Here is a 23,250-nt window from a genome sequence, read left to right on the forward strand (position 1 = left end):
CTTTACAAAATCTGAAAACACTGTGGCCTGTGCACACACTACAGATGTGTTTGATTGTTGTAGGCCATAGAAAGTTGACCTCTTAACATGTACTGCCACACAGCAGCTGATCGTGTCTGAGCATGCTTGTGTCATTGATTTCCAAAAGATCAGTTTTCTCCTGTCCTCATTAAAATGCAAGATGGTAGTTTCAGATGTATTTACTCAGAAGAGCATTTTAGAATGCCTCTGGGTGTGGAAAAACGGCTTCATGTAGACGAAGAGAAAAAGCTTGATTTTCACATTTAACTGACTTAGTGTGGACATGTTATACAATAACAGTTATAGATTTAGTAGATTATTGAACCAACAAATTTGGCAAGGCATGCTTTTGTAGAGTGATTTATCTTGAAGCAGAGGTTTCACATTCGGATACAAGTGCTCAGAGACGGCTTTTTAGCACAGTTTTCTGGTACTTAAATCAGATTGCTTTTAAGAAGGGCGGCTTTCTTCATAAAAACCCTGCCTGGGGCTGTTGGCAAGGCGGTTGTACTCTGTGTAACCTTTGCGTTAACTAGCACAGCAGCCGTGGGAATGATAATATAAACGTATGTGCCCTGGACATTCAGTTTGTGCTGCTGTATGTTGTAACTTTACTGGAACTTCGAATGGTTCATTAGCTGGTTGTCCTGTGTTTCACCCCAACTTGCAATGCAGCTGTAAATATGCATAGCTCACATGATCAGATGCATATGCATGATATATATATATATTTCTGTCTGTCTCTCTCTCACACTCAACGTACACACATACACACACGCACACACTTTCTCGCTATCCGTCCTTTCTACTTGCTCTTCCTCTGTTCACTGTGTTAGAGCTGTCAGAGTTGACCTGCTTGTCTCTCTCCCACCGAGCACTCTGCATGATTCAACCACACACACGCACGTCTCTCAGTCCTGCTCTCACCCAGGCACGTTGTGTTTAATTAGCTCCTCAGTGGCGTGAAAATATGTGTGTGTTGGTGTGTGTGTATGTGTTTTTGTCTGTATGAGAGAAACTTGCTCGGCCTCACTGAGGAAGTGTCAAGATTGCCATTGGGAACAGAGTATGATGGCTTTCAACACACACACACAGACACACACAGAGCAGACCCCTTGTAGGTCGGCTGGTTGTGAGTACTTTGTGAGTCTCCCACAGCGACTGACAGAGAGGTGACAAGTTTGTCTCTCTTTATTTAGCAAATGGGAAAAATGGCTGCAAGACTTACAGAGGACCGCACAGGTAGAAGTCTATCAGGGAGACAGACAGGCACAGAGCTAACACCATCATCATATGACCAAACACCGGCAAAACTAATGACATCCCCATCATCCTCGGCTGTAATGTGTGTGTTAAGTACTAATTAGGAAATGTTAGAACGAGAACAAGCGTTCTCGTTCTCGAGAACTTAGTTTAGCTTGTTAGAACAAGCTAAACTAAGATGGTGAACATATGTTAGCATCGTCATTGTGAGCATGTTAGCATGGTGATGTTAGTATTGATCTTAAAGCATCACTATGCTGAAGCACAGCCTCACAGGGCTGCTAGCATGACTGTAAACACTTCAAATCATTACAGATTGGACCCTTACGTCTACGTTAGGCAACCTTTGAAAATAAGCAAACATAAAAACACACAAAACAACCAACACTTTCTCTTCCTGCACCGTCTATTCCCTCCAAACAAGGTGCATGGCATGTATGAGGCAACTTAATACATACATACTGTTCGATAATGTTATTGTGTTCAATACCTATAACATGTTATTAAGATATTAATAGGAGTAATTCCTTTCATACCTGAGGGTCTAAGGTTGGAGGTACCTACTAGGCTTTGCACTAAACCCATAACAATAACGTAAAATGCAGAAATTACTGTTAGAGCTCCCCTGAAATGTGCTGCACCCTTACTATAGTAACAGCAGCTGGGTTGGATTGTATCTAACTGTGAATCGTGGCTGCTAATCTTTTATGAAACATTATGAGGAAAATAACTGAATTTGTAATCCCTCTCTCCCGCTGCACAATGCTCACTCGAAAGCTTAGAATCAATAATTGTTAACTAATATGACCTCAATGAATCTCTCTGCATGCGTGTGCTTGCACACACATGTTGGTGTGTTTTGTGTGTCAGTAATAAATACCAGTTAGCAGTGGTAACCTTTTGGCTCTGCTATGAATTTGTGAATAGAGTATTATTGATTACTGTTGAATAGAAGCAGTCGGACAAGAATACAAATATTCCCAAACTCGGGGCCCTCTGTCAGTCTCTCTCTCTCTTGGCCAACCTCCCTGCCTCCCTTCTTTTTATGCATCCAGTCAACATTATAGCTCATTGACTAGAATAAGATGAAACCCTGAAAGCAGTCAGAGTCAAAATTCATGCGAGTTTCTTTCTGTCTAGACTCGTGATGCACCTGGAGAGAGACCTTCGCAAAGCCACTCCCCTCAGAGAGAACCCCAGCCAATTAGGATACCTGTCCCAGTGTCTGGATTTACTGATTGGATATCTGAGTGGCACTGCACTACTGATACTAGGTACACACACACACACACACACACACACACACACACACACACACACACAAACAATACCCCTCTGCATGAGTGGGCTTGTTCTTGTACAAATCAATTTACTCATCATTGTTTTGATAAACAAAATATTCAAATGCAAATATTTTATGTAATAATACAAAGACATTCTGTAATTGTGATTCTGTGCGCTTCTCTTTGTGCTACATTTTAACAGTAAAAGAGGTTTTTATTTAAAATGTACTTTTGCATTACATGAAGACCCCAGCTGCTACACTCTTCCTTTCTCATCTCCTCTTGTGTCTCCTTGTCTCCTCTCCTCTCTCCAGAGGATGTCTTATGTGCATTGCGAGGTGTGATCGGGAGGAAGCACCCATCTACAGCTCAGAGCAGACGGCTTAAACACACTTTGCCTACAATGTCTGTCGTGCTGGAACTTATTTCATCACAGGTAACATGGACCTTAAGGAGTCTTCTTCATTGTTTGATTCTAATGTTCTAGCATTTTTTCTTGCAATCCACATCTGATTTTCTCATAGATCACCTGTACCCATTCTCATTGTTCAGCACAGTATTGCCCATTTTGCCTCAAAAAGTAAATAATTTACCGTTCACAGTCGTTGTGGCCTAGGTGTGTAGGCCTGTTACTAAACACTGTTAATGTCACGCTGCACTGCTGGTTTGTAACTGTAAGTCTAGGTTAGGGCCGGATAGATACACCTGGTTACAGAAGGTGCTGTGACACTGAACATCATTTGGGTTTAAAACCTGCAACAAAATAATAGTTATGTGTCTTCCTGCTCTTCACTGACTGTCTTTGTGACTGTCCTCTCATAGGTGTTTCGATGTCAAATTGTATCCGAAGAGTTTCTTGCTCAAATTGGATTTCTCCTGGTAAGTGTTTGGTATTATTATGTTTAGATAAGATTGTTTGACAAACTGGACGCAAAATAAAATATGCAATTAATTCAACATGTTAAAGAATACAGTTTAGTGAAATTCCAGGTGCGTGTTTAAAGAAAAATGAAAACCACCACTAATCACAGAGCACTAAAAAATAATAATAGCGTAGTCTTTTGTCGATATGTCATTTCTACCCTCTCTTCCTCACAGAACTATATCACCTCTATAGAGTCCAATGAAACAAATCTGACCAGTGCTTTGGGTGAGTTACTAAATTACTGAATTTTTTAATGCATGTTGCATAAAAATCTATAATATTTTATTTCTTTGACCAAACCAAACTCTGCTGTCACTTTTCATGTGTTTCGGATTGTGTTTTTCTTCTGTACACATGTTTATCTTTATGTTCATCATTTTACCTGATGCTTTTATAGGTCCTCATACTCCTTTATATGCCTGTTCCCCAAAATCAGTAAAACTATCATCCATTACTAAAGTAATGGATGAAGCACTCTCTCGCTGTTTAGCTGTACTTAAACTCACAAGACATCTTTGAAATAAAACAATATTTTGATATGTGAAAGATACATTCAGCCTTGGGGAGACAGATGTGGTATTGCATTTCAAATGCTTGTGCACAAGGCAAGATGCAGGGTCAGTGCCTTGCTCAAAGGCAATACTATCAACTGCACTCCACAAATTGGGTACACCCAGCCATCGTGACAGGGAGCACAGTTACTGCTCAGTCTGCGGGTCATCCTCCCCTTTTATTGAAGAGGTGATTCAGTAGAGTTGAATGATATTTGATTTCCCGTTAGGTGCAGCAGTATGCGAGGAGTTGATTAAGACATCTCTGTCCATTGTGGAAGTCCTGAGTCAGCACCATGCTCTCATCACTCCACATCATAGTGCTGTAAGTATGCATGCAAGCAAATATGCAACTGCCTTCCTGTCTGTCTTCTTGACACAGCACTGACTGTAAGTTTGTGTTTATGTGTCTGTCTGTTGTACTCAAGTAATACATGCGTTACTTTGCTGTGATAGACAGCTTCCAGAGGACATGAGAGGGCGATAAGACTTGTCAGGTTTATGTTGAAGTGTCTCCATTAATATCTCCATTTCATGTATTCCCCATGGTTTTCTATTCAGTGTGTGTGTTCCAGGCTAGTAAACCTGTCTAATAGTGGTCAGAGCACAGAAGGTCAGCTTGTGCGCTATTAAGCAAGACACTAATCAACTATTGAACCAACAGAGCCTCATCAGAACTGTGTGTGTGTGTGTGTGCGTGTAGGTGCATAAGATAGGCCTATGAGATTGTGTTTAATGACTATTGACGTATGGAAGTGGAGAGCAGCAGGAAGCAACAGGATGGAGCAAAGAGGAGGTTGCTGCTACTGATAGTCAATAACACAGGAAGACACTTTAATTACCACCAGCCAGCTCAGATTAACTTTTATTGCCCGCTGGACAAGGACACACAGTCATGTTTGAGTTAGTTATGTCTCTGAATCCTCATCACAAAGTAAAGATTGAAGTAAGTTTTGCCTCCACAACCATCTTTCTTTCCCCTTTTAAATTATTGTTTTTACATTTTTACAACTTAGATGAGTGAAACAGATTGCCTGGATATATTGAGCATCTTTATAGACTACAGTCTGGATCCAGGAGCCACATGCTAACAACAGCTTATTTATTTTTGAGTTCATGATATACAGAATCTTGAGCACAGCAGGTATATTGAATAAAGTAGTTCTTCAACAGTCCTAATCAACAATGAATACATGAGGTTTGTCTACCAGAAGAAGCAGAAGTAGAATTTCAGAAGGTCCCCTGTTGCCTGTGATTTCCAAATGGTAAAATGGGAAAATACAAAGTATATACAACATTTCATCCTTTCTAGTCCTGTGAGAATACAGATGAAATAGCATATTGCTATTTTTGTGTTGGCTATAAAGCAAATTGAAGGAAATTCATTTGTAAAACAGAAAATGGGGACGAGACAGGATTTCAGACAGTGAAGGGACATGTCCCCCCATAGTTCTCACACACACACACACACACACACACACACACACACACTCCAGTCTTTTGATGGTTGTGATATAAATACACACACCATTAAGTGGTGGACAACATCCTTTGTAGTTTCCTCGCTCTGGCTTTCAATGTAATGACCTCACACACACTCACTCAGCATTAGTGTTGTTTCTATGGTAATATTAGTAATCATGCAAATTCATGCATTACAGATCCATGCCTAAATAAGGACTTTGAGAGTTGCGGAAGTACATTTGTGCGTGTGTTTGTGCTTGATCAAAGAGATCATTCAACAGTGCATTTCCATAGTAATTTGATCCTCTGTGACAGTGGTCTGTGCGGTTGATGCCCCCTGAATTTATACAGAACAGTGTCCTCTATTCAGTTTGATCTAAAATATATCTGTTTTTACATTTGCTGTATATTAAGTGTTTTTCAGAGGAAAGGCGGAAATTGCTTTTATTGATATACTTTTCCGCCTCAAATGACAGAACACAGGACCAAATTAAACCTTAAACTGTTTATGTTAAGCAGTGAGATTGAATATGAACTTTTACTTATAAAATCCCTCAGTACATTGGCAGTGGTTTACCTGCTACAATTTCTACAAGGGGATTTTCTATTGGTGCAGAATTTCAGCCATGGCACTGAGACATTATCTGCAGATGAATTTATACAACACCAGCTTGAAATTGTGCCAGATTCTAGCATTGCTTCAATCGAGTAACAGTAATCAGCTTCTCACGGAGTATCCTGGTCAAGGACCATTACAGAGGGACATGGGTAAAGGTTTTTATGCCTTTTTCAGGCATTGTGTTTTTATGTTGTCCACACGTCCGTCCCATTCTTGTTAACGCAATGTCAGGACCGCCTCGAGGGAATTTCCTCACATTTGGCATCAAGGTCATTGTGACCTCACAAAACAGGTTTTTCAAGTGTCTAATAGGATAAAATAATATTTTAGGCAGACATGGATGTAAACTGCAACTTGAATCGGTTTGTCTATTTATGTCTCTTGAAGGTTGTGGATGCCATCCTGCCTCCTCTGACAACACTGGCTTTCAGCAGAAATGGTAAGAGAGATGGAGGGTCATTTTTAAGGTTGGGAGAGAATTAGAGAGAAGAGATACAAAACTGCAAAAGAGGGAAAGAAATTGTAATTGCTGTTGAAGAAAATATTTTTGGGAGTAAAACACGTTAATGTTCTCTACCAAACTCATCATAAAGTGTCACTGAACATCTCGTTCCCTTTAGGATTGACCTCCCGGGACATCCTACAGTAGAATCTCACATTTTGGCATTAGTGTTGTTGCCTCTAAATTAATAATGTTCAAGTAAGGTAATGGTCATATGATGTCATGCAGTTGTCAAATGTCACATACATAAATGGTCCCCTTGGAAACTAAAATACAACTAAGAAACATTCTCTCAGCCAAGATGTAGCCAAAAGCATAAATACATTATTCAAAACACTTCTACTATATTAATACTCTCTCTTTCTGTGTGTGTATGCGCGCATTCCAGTGGAGTGGTCTGTGTTTGTTTTGAGGGTGCTGTCCGAACTCAGTCTTGTCCTGCTGCTCCAGGAGAGTGATGGAACTGAGGAAGATGAGCAGACAGAGGAAAAGAAGGAGAGAAGACAGGAAGGAGGAAGTGCAGCAGAAGGAAGAGACGATGGAAGCTCCTGTAATCAAATCTTAGCTCTCATTACTAAATCTCTGCTTCCGAGGTGGGTGGGCATCTTTCTAAATATGAGCTTGAGTGTCTCTGGTTTCCTCTTTTATATTTTGTTTGTGTAGGAACAGAAGAGCATTGTATGTTCTATGAGTAGCCTTTTTAACATCAGTACAATGTAACCAAATTGATTGTGATACTTTTTAATTAGACAATTAGCTGAAATGAGAGCATCGTCAAAATGATTCCTCCCCTTTGTCTTGTGCCAGTGATATTGTTATTGATTATGCCCGTCACTATTAAAACATTTCCTTTAACCCCCCTTTGACAATACCAAGTGACAACCTTGTTATGGATACTAGTCGTGTGGTAAATAGCTGTACAGAGTATTTTGTCCCTCTTCTGTGGGTTCAGGTTACATGCCAGTACCTGTCAGATGCAGCTAACTGACAAGCATCTGTCTTTATGAGTGTTGACATCAAATGAGCGTACAATCTGTGGAGAGCAGAGGGAGAAGTACAGATTTCTCATCATGACAGAGTAACAAAAATACAAAATAGACGTTGGCATTCGTGGGTTTTTCTCACTTTCCTTTATACCCTCCATGTGCATCTGTACGGCCTCCTCCTGAACCTAGATTATTTCTACGTTTTTATGTTCTCTCTCTCAGTGTTACTTCATGTGTTATCCTACCTCTTATCCACCTTTATTTCCATCCACATTTCTCCTCCTTACACTCACATCTCTCCCCTTCCTCCCCCATTTGCTTCTCAAATTCCCTCCTCTTCTTCAAATTCTCCTCTGCTGTCCGTCTATTATTATAACTCTAGTTCTCCTCTCCACCCCTCTGTCCAGCTCTGTTCCAGTTTACACTCTGTTACCTATGATAAGAACAGTACATTCATTATTAACACTATGAAAGCCAAATGTTGTACTCATACATTTCCGTGTCTAGGTATGAGTCTCTTCTTCGAGCAGCAGAGCCTATCCCGCTCTACGCACTCAAACTGCTGGTATCGATGACTGAACACAGCACGCAGATCTGCAGGTACTACTCACACAGGCACAAAACACTGTTGAGGCATGGCAATACCAAAATGTGACCTTACTGTAACTTACAGTACCATCCCAGGTATTTTTCACATAATAAAGTACACTGTAGAGTACAGAACTGTGTATTACACATCCATTGAAGTAGTCCCATGCTCAGCAGCACAAACTTACACGCAAATCTGCTCTATAGATGCTGGTCAGCCTGTTCTTCTAGACATGGATCCACCTCTTAACATACATTATTCCTCGTTATAGTAACTGAAATTGTATGTGCATAATGCATTCGCTAACAAAAGACTATACTACCTTGGGCTCCACTATTTTTGTTCTATAACCAAGACCAAGTTTTTTTTGTGTTGAAGTGTTTTGCAGTCCTAGCAGGCACACAAACAAATACACACAGGCACACTTTAGTCGATGCATGTGTAATGTTTTAATGCCAAGGCCAGTCATTCCCAGTTCAGCACTGTGAATCACTACGAACTGTTTTTTATTCACAGCCACGCACACACATGCATACACGCATGGATAAATGCACAAACACACACACTTACTATTAGCAGCGATCTTGTACACCCCTCTAAAAGCCAGCGTTTTCTACGGTAGTAATCAGTCTAGTGGCAGGCATAAGGTGCTGTATCAGCTAAGATGTGTAAAGACTTGACATATTGTGCTGATATATCTTTGCACACTAGCTACTCCGGAAGAGCTCTGTTAAAAGGTCTACTGCACACTCTTTAAAAAAACGACACTAAGACAAAATGATTGCTGGCGTTAAAGAAAAATTCACTCCTGCATAATGTTGAAGTAAATCGGTATTCAGGAATTTAAAAACATGTCTTAAAGGAAGCAGTCATCTGACACCAAAAGAGGTAATGATGTGTTTTCTGGTTTGGTTGCACAGAGAATCTGCTGATCCCTTGTGTAACCATGAGATGACTCTCCTGTGTGTGTGTGTGTGTGTGTGTGTGTGTGTGTGTGTGTGTGTGTGTGTGTGTGTGTGTGTGTGTGTGTGTGTGTGTGTGTGTGTGTGTGTGTGTGTGTGTGTGTGTGTGTGTGTGTGTGTGTGTGTGTGTGTGTGTGTGCACTCACTCGTGCATGCTTAGGTGTGTTTGATGGATGTGTTCTGACAGCAGCTGTCAGTAAGTCTTGATTCTCTGGTCATCTGTCTTCTCTTTTCAGCTGTTGACAGAGACGGAAGGTAAAGGTGAAAGAGAGGGAGAGAGAATGGGGAAGTCAAGAAAATGGATGGAGGGGCAGAAGGAAGGATATAAGGAGGAAGTAGGAACGAGATAGACAGGGAGATTCAGTAAGGGGGGAAAAGGTTACATTGGAAAGGAGAGAAAACGTGTTAATGGGTGAGGTCGCATGAATCGACATGCATCCCCTCCTTGAGAAGGTGAGAAAAAGCAGGCAAAAAAAGGGTGCAGTTTCATCCATATTACAATATTTAATCTTTCATCATTCAATACTAATGCTGCATTCCAGACACCTCTGAGGTCATCATTTTCCCAGTTTAAATATCTAACTTTCGAGTGTACACCCAATTGAGCTCTTAGCAGTACAGCCTCCACATGTTTTCTCTGTGAAATCGGGGTGGATGGATTTGCCTGGAGTTCACAAGTAGGATCTCCGACTTTGAGTAGCGCTCCATTGCAATTTCTAGAATGCATCATTGTAATTCATTTTCAACAACCTTGATTGTTAACCTTCTCTTTTGTCCTTCCCTCATTTCTGTCCCTGCTTCCATGCACTCATTTTTTATCTACTTCAGCAATACTAACTCAACAAACCTCTTATCACTGATATCCAACTTTCACTCCATCTCCATCCCCCTCCTCACGAGTTCAGAGTTCACCCTCGTAGCTGAATACGCCCCTACTTCTCTTATCAGTAATATATTACCCCCTCTCGTCTCCGTCCTTCGCTTCCTCCCGTTCCCCTCATCCCCTTCTTTCCTTGACACAAGTAGAGTGACGTGAACTTTTCAAATTGGTGTCAGCACTCTTCTCTCTACATCTCTGTTTTTCTCTCACTCTTTTTCCTCTGACATTATTAACAATATTTTACTTTTTTTTTTTTCTCTGTCTCCCTTGTTCTCTTTCTCTCACCATCTCTAATTTATTAACATTAGTCCACATTTCTTTCTTTCTCCGTGCCCTCTTTCCACAATTCTCCCTCCATCACTGCGGTTATACAATCAGAAATTAAATTGCCTGGGTCTTGGTTAGATAAGTGTGGCTATGAAGCCGGCCGAGCGGTAATTAGATGGTAAATTGGGGACATTAACGTTGGGAAGGCAGCCTGCTGTTTCTCTCTGCATTATCGCAGCCCAGACACACCTTCAAACAACTACATTTACTATGACCTTTAGCCAAAGAACCTTATGCTGTGGGGTTACGTGTGTATGTGTGTGTGTGTGTGTGTGTGTGTGTGTGTGTGTGTGTGTGTGTGTGTGTGTGTGTGTGTGTGTGTGTGTGTGTGTGTGTGCGCAAGTATGTTTTCAACTCCTACATACTGATTGTCTGTCTGCCAAATGTTTGTGGTTATCATTCAAATATCGGGTAATATTTTCTCAAAGATTAACTGGGTTGGCTATTGTCTTGTGATTGTAGAAGGTATCTCGATCTTAAACAACTCCTTTTACCATAACGTAATAGCTTTTCATGGACTCAACCTTGCAAAACCATTACTCCATCAATTTGCTATAGTCATTTGGACACCTTAGTCTCCCTAAGCCAGATAAAAGTGCATTCATTAGGTGTTAACCACACCAAGGTGGTTGGTTTCACACGCTAAAAGCCTGTAATTGCATGTAACAGCCTGTTTTACGGGGCTGCTCTCTGTTGTGAATAAATGCATGAAAAATAGTCTTTAGATGATACAGAAACTCATCAAGATGTGTCATTTGTGAATAATTGGACCATCTTCCAGGGCAGAACTTCCCAGTGACTAAAACTTTCAAACGCTAAGATACAATCTTCTGCCTTAACTTTGGTGTTTATTATCTTTTCACTTGACATAACAAGGTCCAGTATGCCCTTGCAAAATAATCCAAGACGATGATTTAGAGCTACTAGTATATCTGACAGCAGAATTATATCATTAGTAGAACAGAGGTTAATAAATCTTAGTGGTTATCCATGAAGTGATAGTTTTTATATTCTCTATTATAAAGCTACTAATGAGTATGACCAATGCAGTAAGGGTTGTCTCGTCTGTGTTTGTTCTGTTATAGACAGTCTGTTGTGCTCTGGGTTGTTCAGTGTCTGGTGTTGTGCATTGTGTCTATTGATGTATGGCTGATCGTTTAAAGGTGGTTCAGTTTATCATGTCACGCTGGCCTGGCCTGTCCTCTCATCTCTCCGCCTGTCACCTACCTAATGGGAGGACATCCATCACATCTACACACACACACACACACACACTTACTCGTTCATAAGGTGAGATAAGATAAACTGTTGAAGGCCTAAAATAGAGTACACTCTTAATATATAGTTCATCATCACTCTGGTAGGTAAAACAGCTACGACAGAGATATAATCAGTGTCCACAACTCTACAAGTGTTCTCAGTGTGCATGATGGACATGGGTACTGCTCAGCTAAAAAGAAGTATCTTTTTAATGCATTTGAATACTGTTGGATCGGCAGCTCAGTGGTGTGCTGATGGCAGAAACTCAGCTCTTTTGCAGATGCTGAGGTTTTTGCTCAGAATACTATGTAATGGTGTGGGGAATATCTTCTCAGCACACATCAAGATAAAATGATTCTGGTATTGATTTCTGTGTTAAAAGCAGGGTACATGACTGCTGCAAAAGTAGTCATATACTCTAAGAGACTAAATGGGTCAGTAAACATATAGAACATAAAGTAGGCCATTGAGCAGTTAGTGAAAAACATTTAAGATGCATTTCTACCGGAACAGCTAACTTTTATCAAATGAAGACAGCCACCCAGTTTATACACCATCAGTCTAGTAAGGTTCAAAGAACATTACATTATCGAAAGTTCATTCCTAAATGTTTGCCGCTGAAAAGTCCACAGAAAGGTTTCCATAAGTGGTGTGACGCCTGCCAGACAAGCTATAAATCATAGTTAAGAGGAAGACTTTGTTACCTTTAGCATATTAACACCGGTCTGACTTCAGCCGGCTTTGTTCCCATTACAGTTTGAATTTCTTGCGTTCTTACACTAGGTGTGTGTGCATATGTGTTGACTCTCCTACCACACGGCAATTGGTTGCAAATCAAAGAACCTTAATCAGTAAGCAGACAGAATGTCATTGCTAATATAGACAGCCATCTCTCTCGCCCTCTCTCACAGCTTTTCCTTCTAGTTTTTCAATGTGGATTCATCCACATCACTCTTTTGTTTTTCACTCCTGTCCATTTGTTCCACTCCTCTGTCCTTCCTCTATTCTCTGCCCAAATGCTCTTCCCTCCTCTCTAATCTTCTCCTTCCTTACTCCTCTTGAAATGTACTCTTCTCTTCCCTCATCCTCTCCTCAACTCTCAACTCCTCTTTCCGTGTCCTTCCCTCTCCTCTCTCACCTCCTCTCACGTCATTTGCTCTCATCGCGTCTCCTCTTTTCGTATCTCCTCTCTCCCCACAATTCCGCTGGTACCAGACAGGAGCATTGTAGCGGAACTCCAACCTTAATGAAGATGAAACAGCCCTGTGTGTGTGTGTGTGTGTGTGTGTGTGTGTGTGTGTGTGTGTGTGTGTGTGTGTGTGTGTGTGTGTGTGTGTGTGTGTGTGTGTGTGTGTGTGTGTGTGTGTGTGTGTGTGTGTGTGTGTGTGTGTGTGTGTGTGTGTGTGTGTGTGTGTGTGTGTGTGTGTGTGAACAGTGTGGTGAATTGCCTCTAAATTAAATACACTTGTGACCCTCGACTTTCTACCTCCGCTCCAATATGTATTTTTCCCATTTGCTTTTCAGGTTGATCAAACACAGTAGGATCCTACCAACCATCTTTCAACTCATTGTGGTAAGAAACCAATCTCACTTAATCAATTTTATTCAGCCGATCAGCAAATCACTGAGAGTTAATATGCTAAAGGTAACAAAGTCTTCCTCATTGACTGACTGCTCATTCAGTCAGTCAATGAATCAATCAGTCAGACTGTTTAAATAGTCTTACAATCAGCTCATCAATCTTTGTTAACGCAATCTGTATTATTTTATGGCATTTTATTACAGCTCAGTTGTATTCTGTCTCTTTCCTTCTCTTTCGTCTCTTACTCGCTCCATCTAACATTCATAGATGTAGTTATGCAAATTAGCCTGAGTGGTGTTGACCTATTAGAGGGCTGGTGTAATTGACTGGCAGGTCAGCCACAGAGAGGAGGAACGGTTAATAGAGTGAGAATATAGACTCCGCTATTAAGATCCCAAACAAATGCATGCACACAAGCACACAGCACGCGTCTGTTATCAGCGAAGCAGAACAACGTTTCCAGTAAACAATTTATTTCACCTGACCGTTTTTGCACACGCAGAATCTAATGAACCCACAAACAGAACAATCTGTTTTTAGCAAACCAAAACACTTGTGCTGCAGCAAACAATTTACACACACACACACACACACACACACACACACACACACACACACACACTCACTCACTCACTCACTCACTCACTCTAAATAATCAGTGTTCTGCATGGCTGCCTGTCCAGCCCAGAGTAGCTGATGCAGAATGTTAAACACTCTTATCCAACAGCCTGATTAACTCCTCTCCTGATTGTTTACTCCTGTCTGAACCAGTCATGTCTGGATTTATTAGTGCCGTCTGTATTGCTAACGTTTGCATTGATTTTTGCTGCCTGAAACACTGTGATCTGGATTGATTACACCTGCCACTGGTGATCACACTTGTCGTGGAGAAACTCACCTAATCTTATTTGTCTGGATGATGAAGTAGTTCTGCTTCAGACATGAAAGGATGTCAGGAAGCAGACTAGACTTCTTCAACTGGTTGGTTGTTGTGCCTGAGGAGGCAGAAGACTGATCACAGTGGCTTACAGTCAAATACTTAAACAAATCCTATCTCACTTATACTGTACATTCTGTAGATGCACCACTAAAAAATGTAAAATGCAGGACAGTAAGTCAATAAGTTAAAATTCACTTTTGTTTCCCCATTCCTCTTTGCTCTTAGTCGGGTCTATGCTTTCAGTGATGTACACGATAGTCCTTTCACAGCTCATTAGTCCATAAAGATCAAAATAAATTAGCTTTATCATTTGCCGTTACTGACAGGCAGGCTGTCCTACAGTAGGTGTGAATTGATATCATTGTCTTCAGCCTCAGGCTACCGCACATGATGAGTACGAGCCAGGCTTATCGGCCCGTACACAGATCACACTGACGCGTGCGGACCCCCGCGGGCAGAGCTGGTGTATCTCAGAGAGGATCAAATAGTGAAATGAGGGCAGGAGAGAGAAGGAGAAGTGAATTACTGCAGGAGGACGGAGACAGGGTTTTGTACGGAGGAGAAAGAAGAAGGAACCAGTGAGTGGAGGAAAAACAAAGGAGAAGGGAAAGGTTAAGGAGATCAGAGGAAGGAAATGGAGACTACAGCCTTGCTTCTTGTTCTCTTCAAACCCAATTGATCATCAACTAGACCATCCTCTAATAAACAGAATGAATTTAAACTCAAATAGGCAGAACAGATTCTTCTCGGGTGAAATATTAAGTTATTCTCTCTGTTTTCTGTGTGAAGAAATATTTGTCAATATAGCTGTGCTTCTGACAATAAATATGCCACGAGCACCTGTCGATTATGTTACAAAGTATAAAATTGACCTGTAATAACAACAAAAAGACTGAAAGATCTGGAAAGTGCTTATTTTATGTCTCATTGACATGCAGTCCTTAAAACATGGGAAAGGCAGCAGCTCTCTATTATACAGAAGCTTCACTGATATTCAGTGGTGACAAAAAGACATGCCACGGGCCTGCATCCAGTAAACTGCAGACCTACTGAACTGATAAACCAGGGATTTCAGGACAAGATATACATTTCCTTTTACAAAATGATAATACATAAATCCAATCAGTGTATAATGACAGTTACAGTATTTATCTTGCTGGTTGGCTTCTGATTTGTATGGTCCACACTCCACACTAGTTATTATTGACCTTGTGTACATTCATTCACTACCATACTTCTAATTGCATTATTTATCTTAAGTCATCACATAACGTTGACGTTAGACAGTAGATGTGAAAACATTCTAAATGGAAAACATTTGACTGTGAATTCATTAAGGAATATAAGATGTTGTAAGCTGAACTGTAACCTAGTTCTCCTGTTTTGTCTCCCTACCTTCTACAGGCTAACAGTAGTTATGTTACCAGTGGGATGGTCCAGAATGCAATCGCCTTGTTGTGTAATCTATGTGGAGACACAGTCTTGGACCTGGAGCCACAATACCAACAAGGTACAGTATGCTGGAAGAGAGGGAAGATACCTCTGCTTTGAAAACCGTCTTTTCTCTACTTTTCTCGATTTGTGCTGTCTCTTACTCGAGCACTATTGTTAGTGAGTGAGGTAAGTGAGTCCTAGAGGCCCGTCTGTCATTGACCCTACTGCAGCAGAGTGTGGGTATTGCATATCTACTCTGCCAGCATTAGTTATTGTCATGTTACTTGTTGACATCTTGCTTTCCCCAGCCTGCTGTCCTGCTGTGAGCACAAAGCTTAATCTGGTCAACAACCTTGGCTGTTTGTGTGTGTTTGTGCATGAGGCAGAGGCAATGTTTTTTGTCCTTCAGCTATGGTGAAACTCAATAATATTAGGATTTCTTGTCGATTGCATAAAGGCACAAAAGCTTAGGCATGTACGGTTGCAGCCTGGAATCATTAGAGCATGAATGCAGTACATTACAGATGCTTGCAAGAAAACATTTACAAACACTGCTGCCTCTGTGTGTATGTGTGTGTATGCAAATGTTTCAGGACCCACAGTTCAACGCTGTAATTGCAACTCTCAGCAGCAATGGAAATGTAACACAATAATACTTGCTTTCTCAAATGACTATTTAGGACAGTGTTCATTTCTCTGTCTCCCTCTTTCACTCATTATTCTGTGTCTCATTCTGTCTATCCCTCTTTTCCTCTGTACACCCTCACTCCCCAAAACTACCACCACTATCAACCCTTCCTCTCCTATTTTCATTGGGTCAGCAGTGCGGCAGTTCAGTAGTCAGCATCATTATCGTCCAATCAGCTTCCCTCTCAACAAGAAACTGTCAACCCAGCATTAATACTGGCCAGGCAATTAACGCTCTCTCCCTCTCCTCTCCTGTATTTACTTGTTCAACTCTTCTTGTGCCTCCTTCTCCTCTTCTCCCTCTACTTTTCTAATCTACTCAGATCACATCTTGCCACATCATCTCCTCTCCTTCCATCGCTCTGTTCCCATTTTCTCCTTCTCCCCTGTTCTCTATTTTGAGCTCCTCCGCTATCTTCTACTCTCCTCTTCTCCCTTTTTTGTAGTTGTGGTTCACTCCATATCAGCGTGGTGATGGCAAGAAAGAAGGGAGAGGGTGAGGAGGAGGAGGGAAGAGGAGAAGGGAGGAAGCGTGTATAATTGGCTTTTTAAGGTGTGACAGAAACGGGAGGGAAGGTGTGTGTGTGTGTGTGTGTGTGTGTGTGTGTGTGTGTGTGTGTGTGTGTGTGTGTGTGTGTGTGTGTGTGTGTGTGTGTGTGTGTGTGTGTGTGTGTGTGTGTGTGTGTGTGTGTGTGTGTGTGTGCGCGCGCGCGCGCGCTGGGAGGAAATTAAATAGACAGTGAAGAAGAGCAAAATGGGGAGATTGTTTATGTGCTTGTGTGAATTTATTTGTGCTTTTGCTTCTGTGTATGTGTGAAACCGAGAGTAGATGTGGATGCAGGAGCACCCAATATGTGTGTGTGAAAGAGAGAGAGAGAGAGAGAGAGAGAAAGAGGAGATGAGGTTTATAATTGGGCAGATTTGCCTCCGACTGAGATAATACCCCCTGGGGAATGAAGACAGAGGGACCAAAGAGAGAGAGAAAGGCAGAGATAGGGAGGGAGAACGGAACAACAGAAGGAAATAGAAGATGGTAAAAAAGCATGAGAGAGAAGAGAGAGAGAAGACATGACAGAGCCAGGGAAGCAAAACGGGAGGTAAAAAGGGTAGCAAAGAGGTGACAGAGAGGAAGAATGGGATACACAGAGAGAGAATGTGGTGCATTTTGGGTGAGAAGACGTAGAGGAGGGATGAGATAATAGAGGAGAAATTTTGAGGTTGAAGTGAGTGACAATGTGATACAGGGAGACAGGAAGGGGAGAGAGGGGAGTAAGAGACTCTTCCTAAACAAAGTTCTTATTATTGTATATGATTGTGGAAGGCTCAGTTTTCATTTGTGAACATGAAGCAGACTAATATAGAAAGTCTAGGTTGTACACATCTAGAGTATGTAATGTAATAAAAAAATCAACCCAACAGTTCGGAAGTGTTCCCATCAACCCATGAGTTTGGTGTTTGGGTGTTGACGAGGTGTCAGTTGATTAAAGCGTGTTCTTTAATAATTAAAGAAGTCTTTAGGGGCTCCTTGGCTCTTTGATGTTGCTCTCTGGGTTCGCTCTGCCACCAATCTTTATTTCTCTTGACCTTCTGTGAGAAGCTCAGAGGAATGCTTTAGGTAATTGCCTCTGCGCCGGTGTTATCTAGTGTCTGTGAAACTTGCATCTATAAATTGCCGTTTGAAATTGGGTTCAGGTTATTTCCCCAAACGGTGTAAAAAAAAATTCTATAATGGTCTGACGGTCCATATGTGTCTAATCAATTATGCCCCCTGGCATAATTATATCCACATCCATATCGATGTTTTCAATTTGACATAATAACAGTCAATAAGACACTTTTGACAGTACATTTACGATGTTTTGGTCTTTATGCTCTGTATAGATTGCATTGATTCCTGTGCAGTTTGCATTGCAATCCCAGCTTACTCGTGAAAAGTTATCGACGTATACAGATTTGTAATATTTGTATATACTTATATATTTCTAAAATATAATTGTATGTTGAGTATTTTGTTTTACAAGACCACAGTCTAAACCTAACTTTAACTTATTTGTTTAGTTGCCTGAACTTAGTTATCTTTGGAACAGTCATTTGGGACATCTTGGAAAGCATTAACAAGCAGCCTGTTGCGCTGTTTGAGTATGAGTTCTGTTTTGGTATAAATCTTAAGTTTAGTGCAAAATTGCGGTGACATTTTCTGCTCCTGTGGAGTCAGTCAGGTTGCACCACAGAATACGGTGGAAGTGGACACTTCTTTCAGCAGTAGGGTGGGAAAAAAAACATGGTTGTACACATACTAGACAACGTTTTATGAATAAAATACGTTTTCTATTATTTAGTCAACCAAAACAATTCTTAGTCGACTAACACTGGTGATGATTTTGTCGAATAATCGATTAGTTGGTTTAGTTGATTCTCTCTCGTTTGCCAGAGATGGTAATAGGTTTCTTGGAAACAGCATGAAAAAGCATAAAAATGACTCGTCAACTAAAGAAATGTTAGTCGAAATAAGACCAGAAATGAGTCAATTAATCGACCAAGAGGTGGACGCCCTATTAAGCGCACACATGCTTTGACCAAAGCATTCTTCACTCTGTCCTTGAAGACCAACCAAGACGCCGCATACATTGATGGAGAAAGTCACATTATTGAAAAATGAACTGAAATATTCTCCATTAATCATATTTAATCAGTTCAGTAGGTTTTTCTGTCCTCACGAAACTTTCTTCTTTGCTTAGACAGTAATGCTCTGAGCCATCCATCCCGTTGATTTCCAATAGAAATAATTTCACTGTGGCTTATAAATAGATAATGTCACAAAGCATTGTAGAATGTCTATTTTTAACTCCAAAATAGGACAACGCACACTGGTTTCCACTCAGAACTTATTCATTGGGTCTTAAAATGAGCAAGCAATATTTGTAAATAAATAAAAGTGGACACATACACCCACCCACACACAATCTAGAGATACATGCACGTCCATACCTCTCAGTAACAGTAATCCTCATCATTACATTATGCAGTCATGAACACACGCAGAGAGCTCATACTGGGTGCTCTGCTGGGACACCATACACATTGTATGTGCACCTGCAAAGGATACACCCAGTAAATGTGGATGTGTCTTTTGGTTGAAGTTATTTCTTTTTTCATATTGTTTAATCTGTGACAGTTTTTTGACAATGACTTAATCGTACCTGTGTCACAGTGTGTGTTTACAGTGACTCGCAAATTTAACCCCTAAAATGTTACATGCTTTGTGATTCATGTCTTTGGTCTGTGATCAGGCGTATTTTGTTTGGATGTGACCAAATCAAAAGATTTGTAATGTCTGCCTGTGGTTTGGCGACTGTTGTGTGACAGTTGAAAACATTTGAAAATAATGTTGGATTTGGTTCAAATTTCCGCTCCAATTTCTTAGGTTTTCTCTGCTTCCTTGGAACTATTGGAACCCTTCCCTTCCAACAGAACTTTGCATTGTCTTTGTAGCCCTTATCAATTTAATGCGTAGTTTGACCTTTTTTAAGGGTCTTACTGAGCTGTACATTTTTTGAAAAACATGTGTCATGTCAACCTAATCGTGGTAGAATGCGTGTAGAGTTTAAGCATAAAAACATACTTATTAATAGAGTACGTTTAGTGCTGTTTTGTCTAAGTAAGACTTTGGCAGATTTTTACAACATTGACTCAGCCAGTTAGAAAATGAAGAATCCTAATAAGGGAATTTTATATCCTAGTAGTCCATAGGATCACCAGTTACAAGCAGACTCTGTGCTATATGTACTGTATGTTTTCAGTATCAGCATATGCTTTAAGTTTTCAGTACACAATCAAAGAGCAATGTTTGTGTTGACTTATGCAGCTAACATGCCCTGTTGATCGGTAGCTTAAAAGAGCAGGAACTTTTAGAGAATGTATTTAATATATTTTCTTTTTTTCTTTAGTAAAGAACGGCGTGTATAGTGATGACAGCTATTCTCAACATATAATAACAGAATAATATTATTTGCATATACATGAGCAGCGATGTAGAACAGAGTTTTCCTCTCAAGAGGACTGCATTGTCGGATCACATTAACAGCACAAGAGGTCTCTGTTTGACTGAACAGTCCAAAGTAGAGCACTCTGTTTATTCAATTATGAGGCAGCTTGACAAAGTAACAGTGCATCCCACTGACAGCAGGCTAGCTTGATAGCTTTCTAGTGTCGGCAGTGTTGCAGTTTAGCTCACGAAAATAAACACACGACGTCTACATTCTAAATAAAGATCTATTGGAATAGAAAATAACACTGGGTGAGTTTTCCCCAGTGAAGAAAGGTATTTAACTGTTACCCTTCTGTGCACAGAAATGAAAATGAAGTACAACTTTTTCATTATTGATAGCCAAAGTATTGGCACAGTGTGAATTTATCGGAAGGCATGTCTCATGACAACCCGGTCAGATAGTATCCAGTCTTCACTTAGAGAGATGTTTGGTGAGAACACCTCAGGGACAGAAGCCTACAATTACTAACTACACAAATCGAGCCGCAAAATGCAGAGTATCTTCTCTGTGATGTTCAATTTAATGAGCAAAGGAACATGGTTTTGCACTTTAGCAGGAGCTATTTATTCATGACTTAGCAAGGGTTAGCAGCTTCTCAAACTGTTCTACATTGGACAGTTGTCTAGGGAAGGATAGAGTGAAGGAAGGCACAGCGATACAAAGAGGGGAACAGAATATATTTTAAGATTAGCATCTAAATTATGGTGTCTTTTGTTGTTGCTGTTTGGGTTACCTACTTACCATTCTGTGGACTTAGGTGTATTTATACTGTCAGCTACTGATTTTCACAGATGAATTCAATTCACACAGCTTTGATTTCCGTTTAAAAAGCCACATGTCAAATTCCGCTATTTTTCTCTGCTGGGCAAATTCGTGACAAGAATTGCTATTCGACCTAAGAGGGAGACTGTCCCTCTCCATGTAGAGGAGCTACAGTATCGATGCTCTGTGGAGTCCAACCAGAGCCTGCAGCCACAGAGATTTACTCAGGTCAGGCTCAGGTACACTGTTATTCTTTGTACTTCCGACATACATGTAGGAGAGAGACACAGGTCTGTTGTTTTGGAATGTAGAAGTAGGTGGTTACAATCTATGATTTGAACTCATATTAATTCATTAATGAACTTATATTACATAATGATAATGAGAGACGGGCAGCTCAAGAGCTTCATGTTTTCCAACAGGTGTATTTTATTACATGACCATGTGTATACAGTCACTTCTGATGTTAGCTGTGCAATGTTTAATGCCCTTGTGGTAGGGGGTGGGGGTAAACAAACGATTCATGTAAGACTCGAGATCTTCCAGTTGTAATGCAATTTGCTGAAAAATCACACAGAATACCAGTTTTTAAGTGTTATTTTGTGTACAACTTATTTTTGACGAAAAAGTGCCGCACATTCCAACAAAGCACAAAAAGCCCTTCACAGATGACGGGAGTACAACAGAGGTGGTGACTATGGTGGCCGTACTGTGATTAAAGGACCATAAAAGTAAGACAGAAACGATGTCTGCTAATGGTAATGCTCCACTGAGTATCGCTCAGCAAGTTTCATTTTGCCAAGTTAGCCCTCAGAGGAAAACATGTTGGAGACCTCTGGTCCAGACTGTCACCAGAGTGTAAAATGGTATCCTTTAAAACTTTATCCAATGACTTTTCCTCTACTGTACAGGCCTAATAGAGGTGGTGGTGAGCACCCTCTCAGAGGCGGCACTAGTCCACCTGGATGCAGAGGGACATGCTGGGAGGAAGGTCAGCCATCTTGTGTTACAAGCCGTCCTGGAACTGCTTCACAGCATCCTAAAACAAACATCTGTTGTTGTCCGCTCCGCATTGCAGGTACGTCCACTCTAACACTTTCTCTCACATTCTAGCATACTGAGAATGAAAACCCATTGATGAGGCACATGAATAGCCATTAATTGTAAAGTTAATGAGTTAGAAGTTAATGTCGATGTGATCTCAGCTTTGTTGCCTTCTGCTTTACCGACTACCTCAAAATGCATCCGTGGATTAAATATGTAGCTGCTATTCTTGCAAGTTACACACCAATATCCTTTGTATGATATACTTCTAAAAAGCACTACAGTCCTTGCTAAGAAATCCTCAAAGAGCCACAATATTTGATCATTTTAAACAAATGTTAACTTGTGTGTCAGCTGTTTTGCTGTATCATGTTACATTGGTCCTTATAGACTGGTGTATTTCCCACATCAATTCACCACTATTTACCAATTTCATCGCTGTTGAGCACAGAATCACAAAGTCAATTCCCTCAAAATGTTGCCCTTGTACCATGTCCCTGAAGGCATGGGTGTATGTGTGTGTATGTGTGACCATTGATGTGTGCACTGGAAGCTAGCAGGTTTAAGCAACTGCAATATTGAAGTTGTGGACTCAGGAGAAAGCGGATGGGGTCCCGAGTCCCTGGGACACACACACACACACACACACACACACACACACACACACACACAAAGGCATACACAGAGGGGCCTGTCTGGCTATGTCCCTGCGGCCTCATTATCACCAGTGGCTTTGTCCTTAGCTTGCCTCGCTACACGCACACACACTCGCGTACGCTCATATACACACACACCAGCCCCTGTCTCCCCATAGTGTGCACTCCAGCCCGATGCATACATATTAATGCCTGGACAGGGGGGGACTAAAGGGGAGGCAGGGTAAAAGACTGGGTGGAAGAGGAAGGATAGGGAAGTATGGATGATAGAAGGGAAGAGACAGAGGGAAGGGAGCAAGCAGAATGTGCAGCGGAAATCAATTCTGCGAGAAATGCAAAGCTCATTAAAAAGAAAACTTCTGCCCAAACCAAATTCATTTGGGTAATAGGGTCTGATAAGGAGAGAGGACGTGACTAGAACGCTCTCCCCAAACTATTACTCCATTGGTCAAGAGAGAGTGTCA

The 23,250-nt window shown here is 40.9% G+C and overlaps 1 protein-coding gene across 1 annotated transcript in view; it reads left to right on the forward strand.

The window, feature by feature from the left end:
- Positions 1–23,250, forward strand: part of ulk4 (unc-51 like kinase 4) — a 67,406-nt gene that overhangs the window by 30,708 nt on the left and 13,448 nt on the right. Inside the window, exons 23-33 of the mRNA XM_076081404.1 lie at positions 2,425–2,558; positions 2,882–3,003; positions 3,390–3,446; positions 3,666–3,717; positions 4,274–4,368; positions 6,514–6,565; positions 7,017–7,221; positions 8,122–8,214; positions 13,157–13,205; positions 15,559–15,664; positions 21,998–22,164. Coding sequence (XP_075937519.1) covers positions 2,425–2,558; positions 2,882–3,003; positions 3,390–3,446; positions 3,666–3,717; positions 4,274–4,368; positions 6,514–6,565; positions 7,017–7,221; positions 8,122–8,214; positions 13,157–13,205; positions 15,559–15,664; positions 21,998–22,164 — 1,132 coding nt within the window. The remainder of the gene's footprint in view (positions 1–2,424; positions 2,559–2,881; positions 3,004–3,389; positions 3,447–3,665; positions 3,718–4,273; positions 4,369–6,513; positions 6,566–7,016; positions 7,222–8,121; positions 8,215–13,156; positions 13,206–15,558; positions 15,665–21,997; positions 22,165–23,250) is intronic.

Source organism: Anarhichas minor, unplaced genomic scaffold, assembly GCF_050575085.1.
Source record: "Anarhichas minor isolate MPS153535 unplaced genomic scaffold, ASM5057508v1 ptg000080l, whole genome shotgun sequence".
Lineage (NCBI taxonomy): Eukaryota > Metazoa > Chordata > Actinopteri > Perciformes > Anarhichadidae > Anarhichas > Anarhichas minor.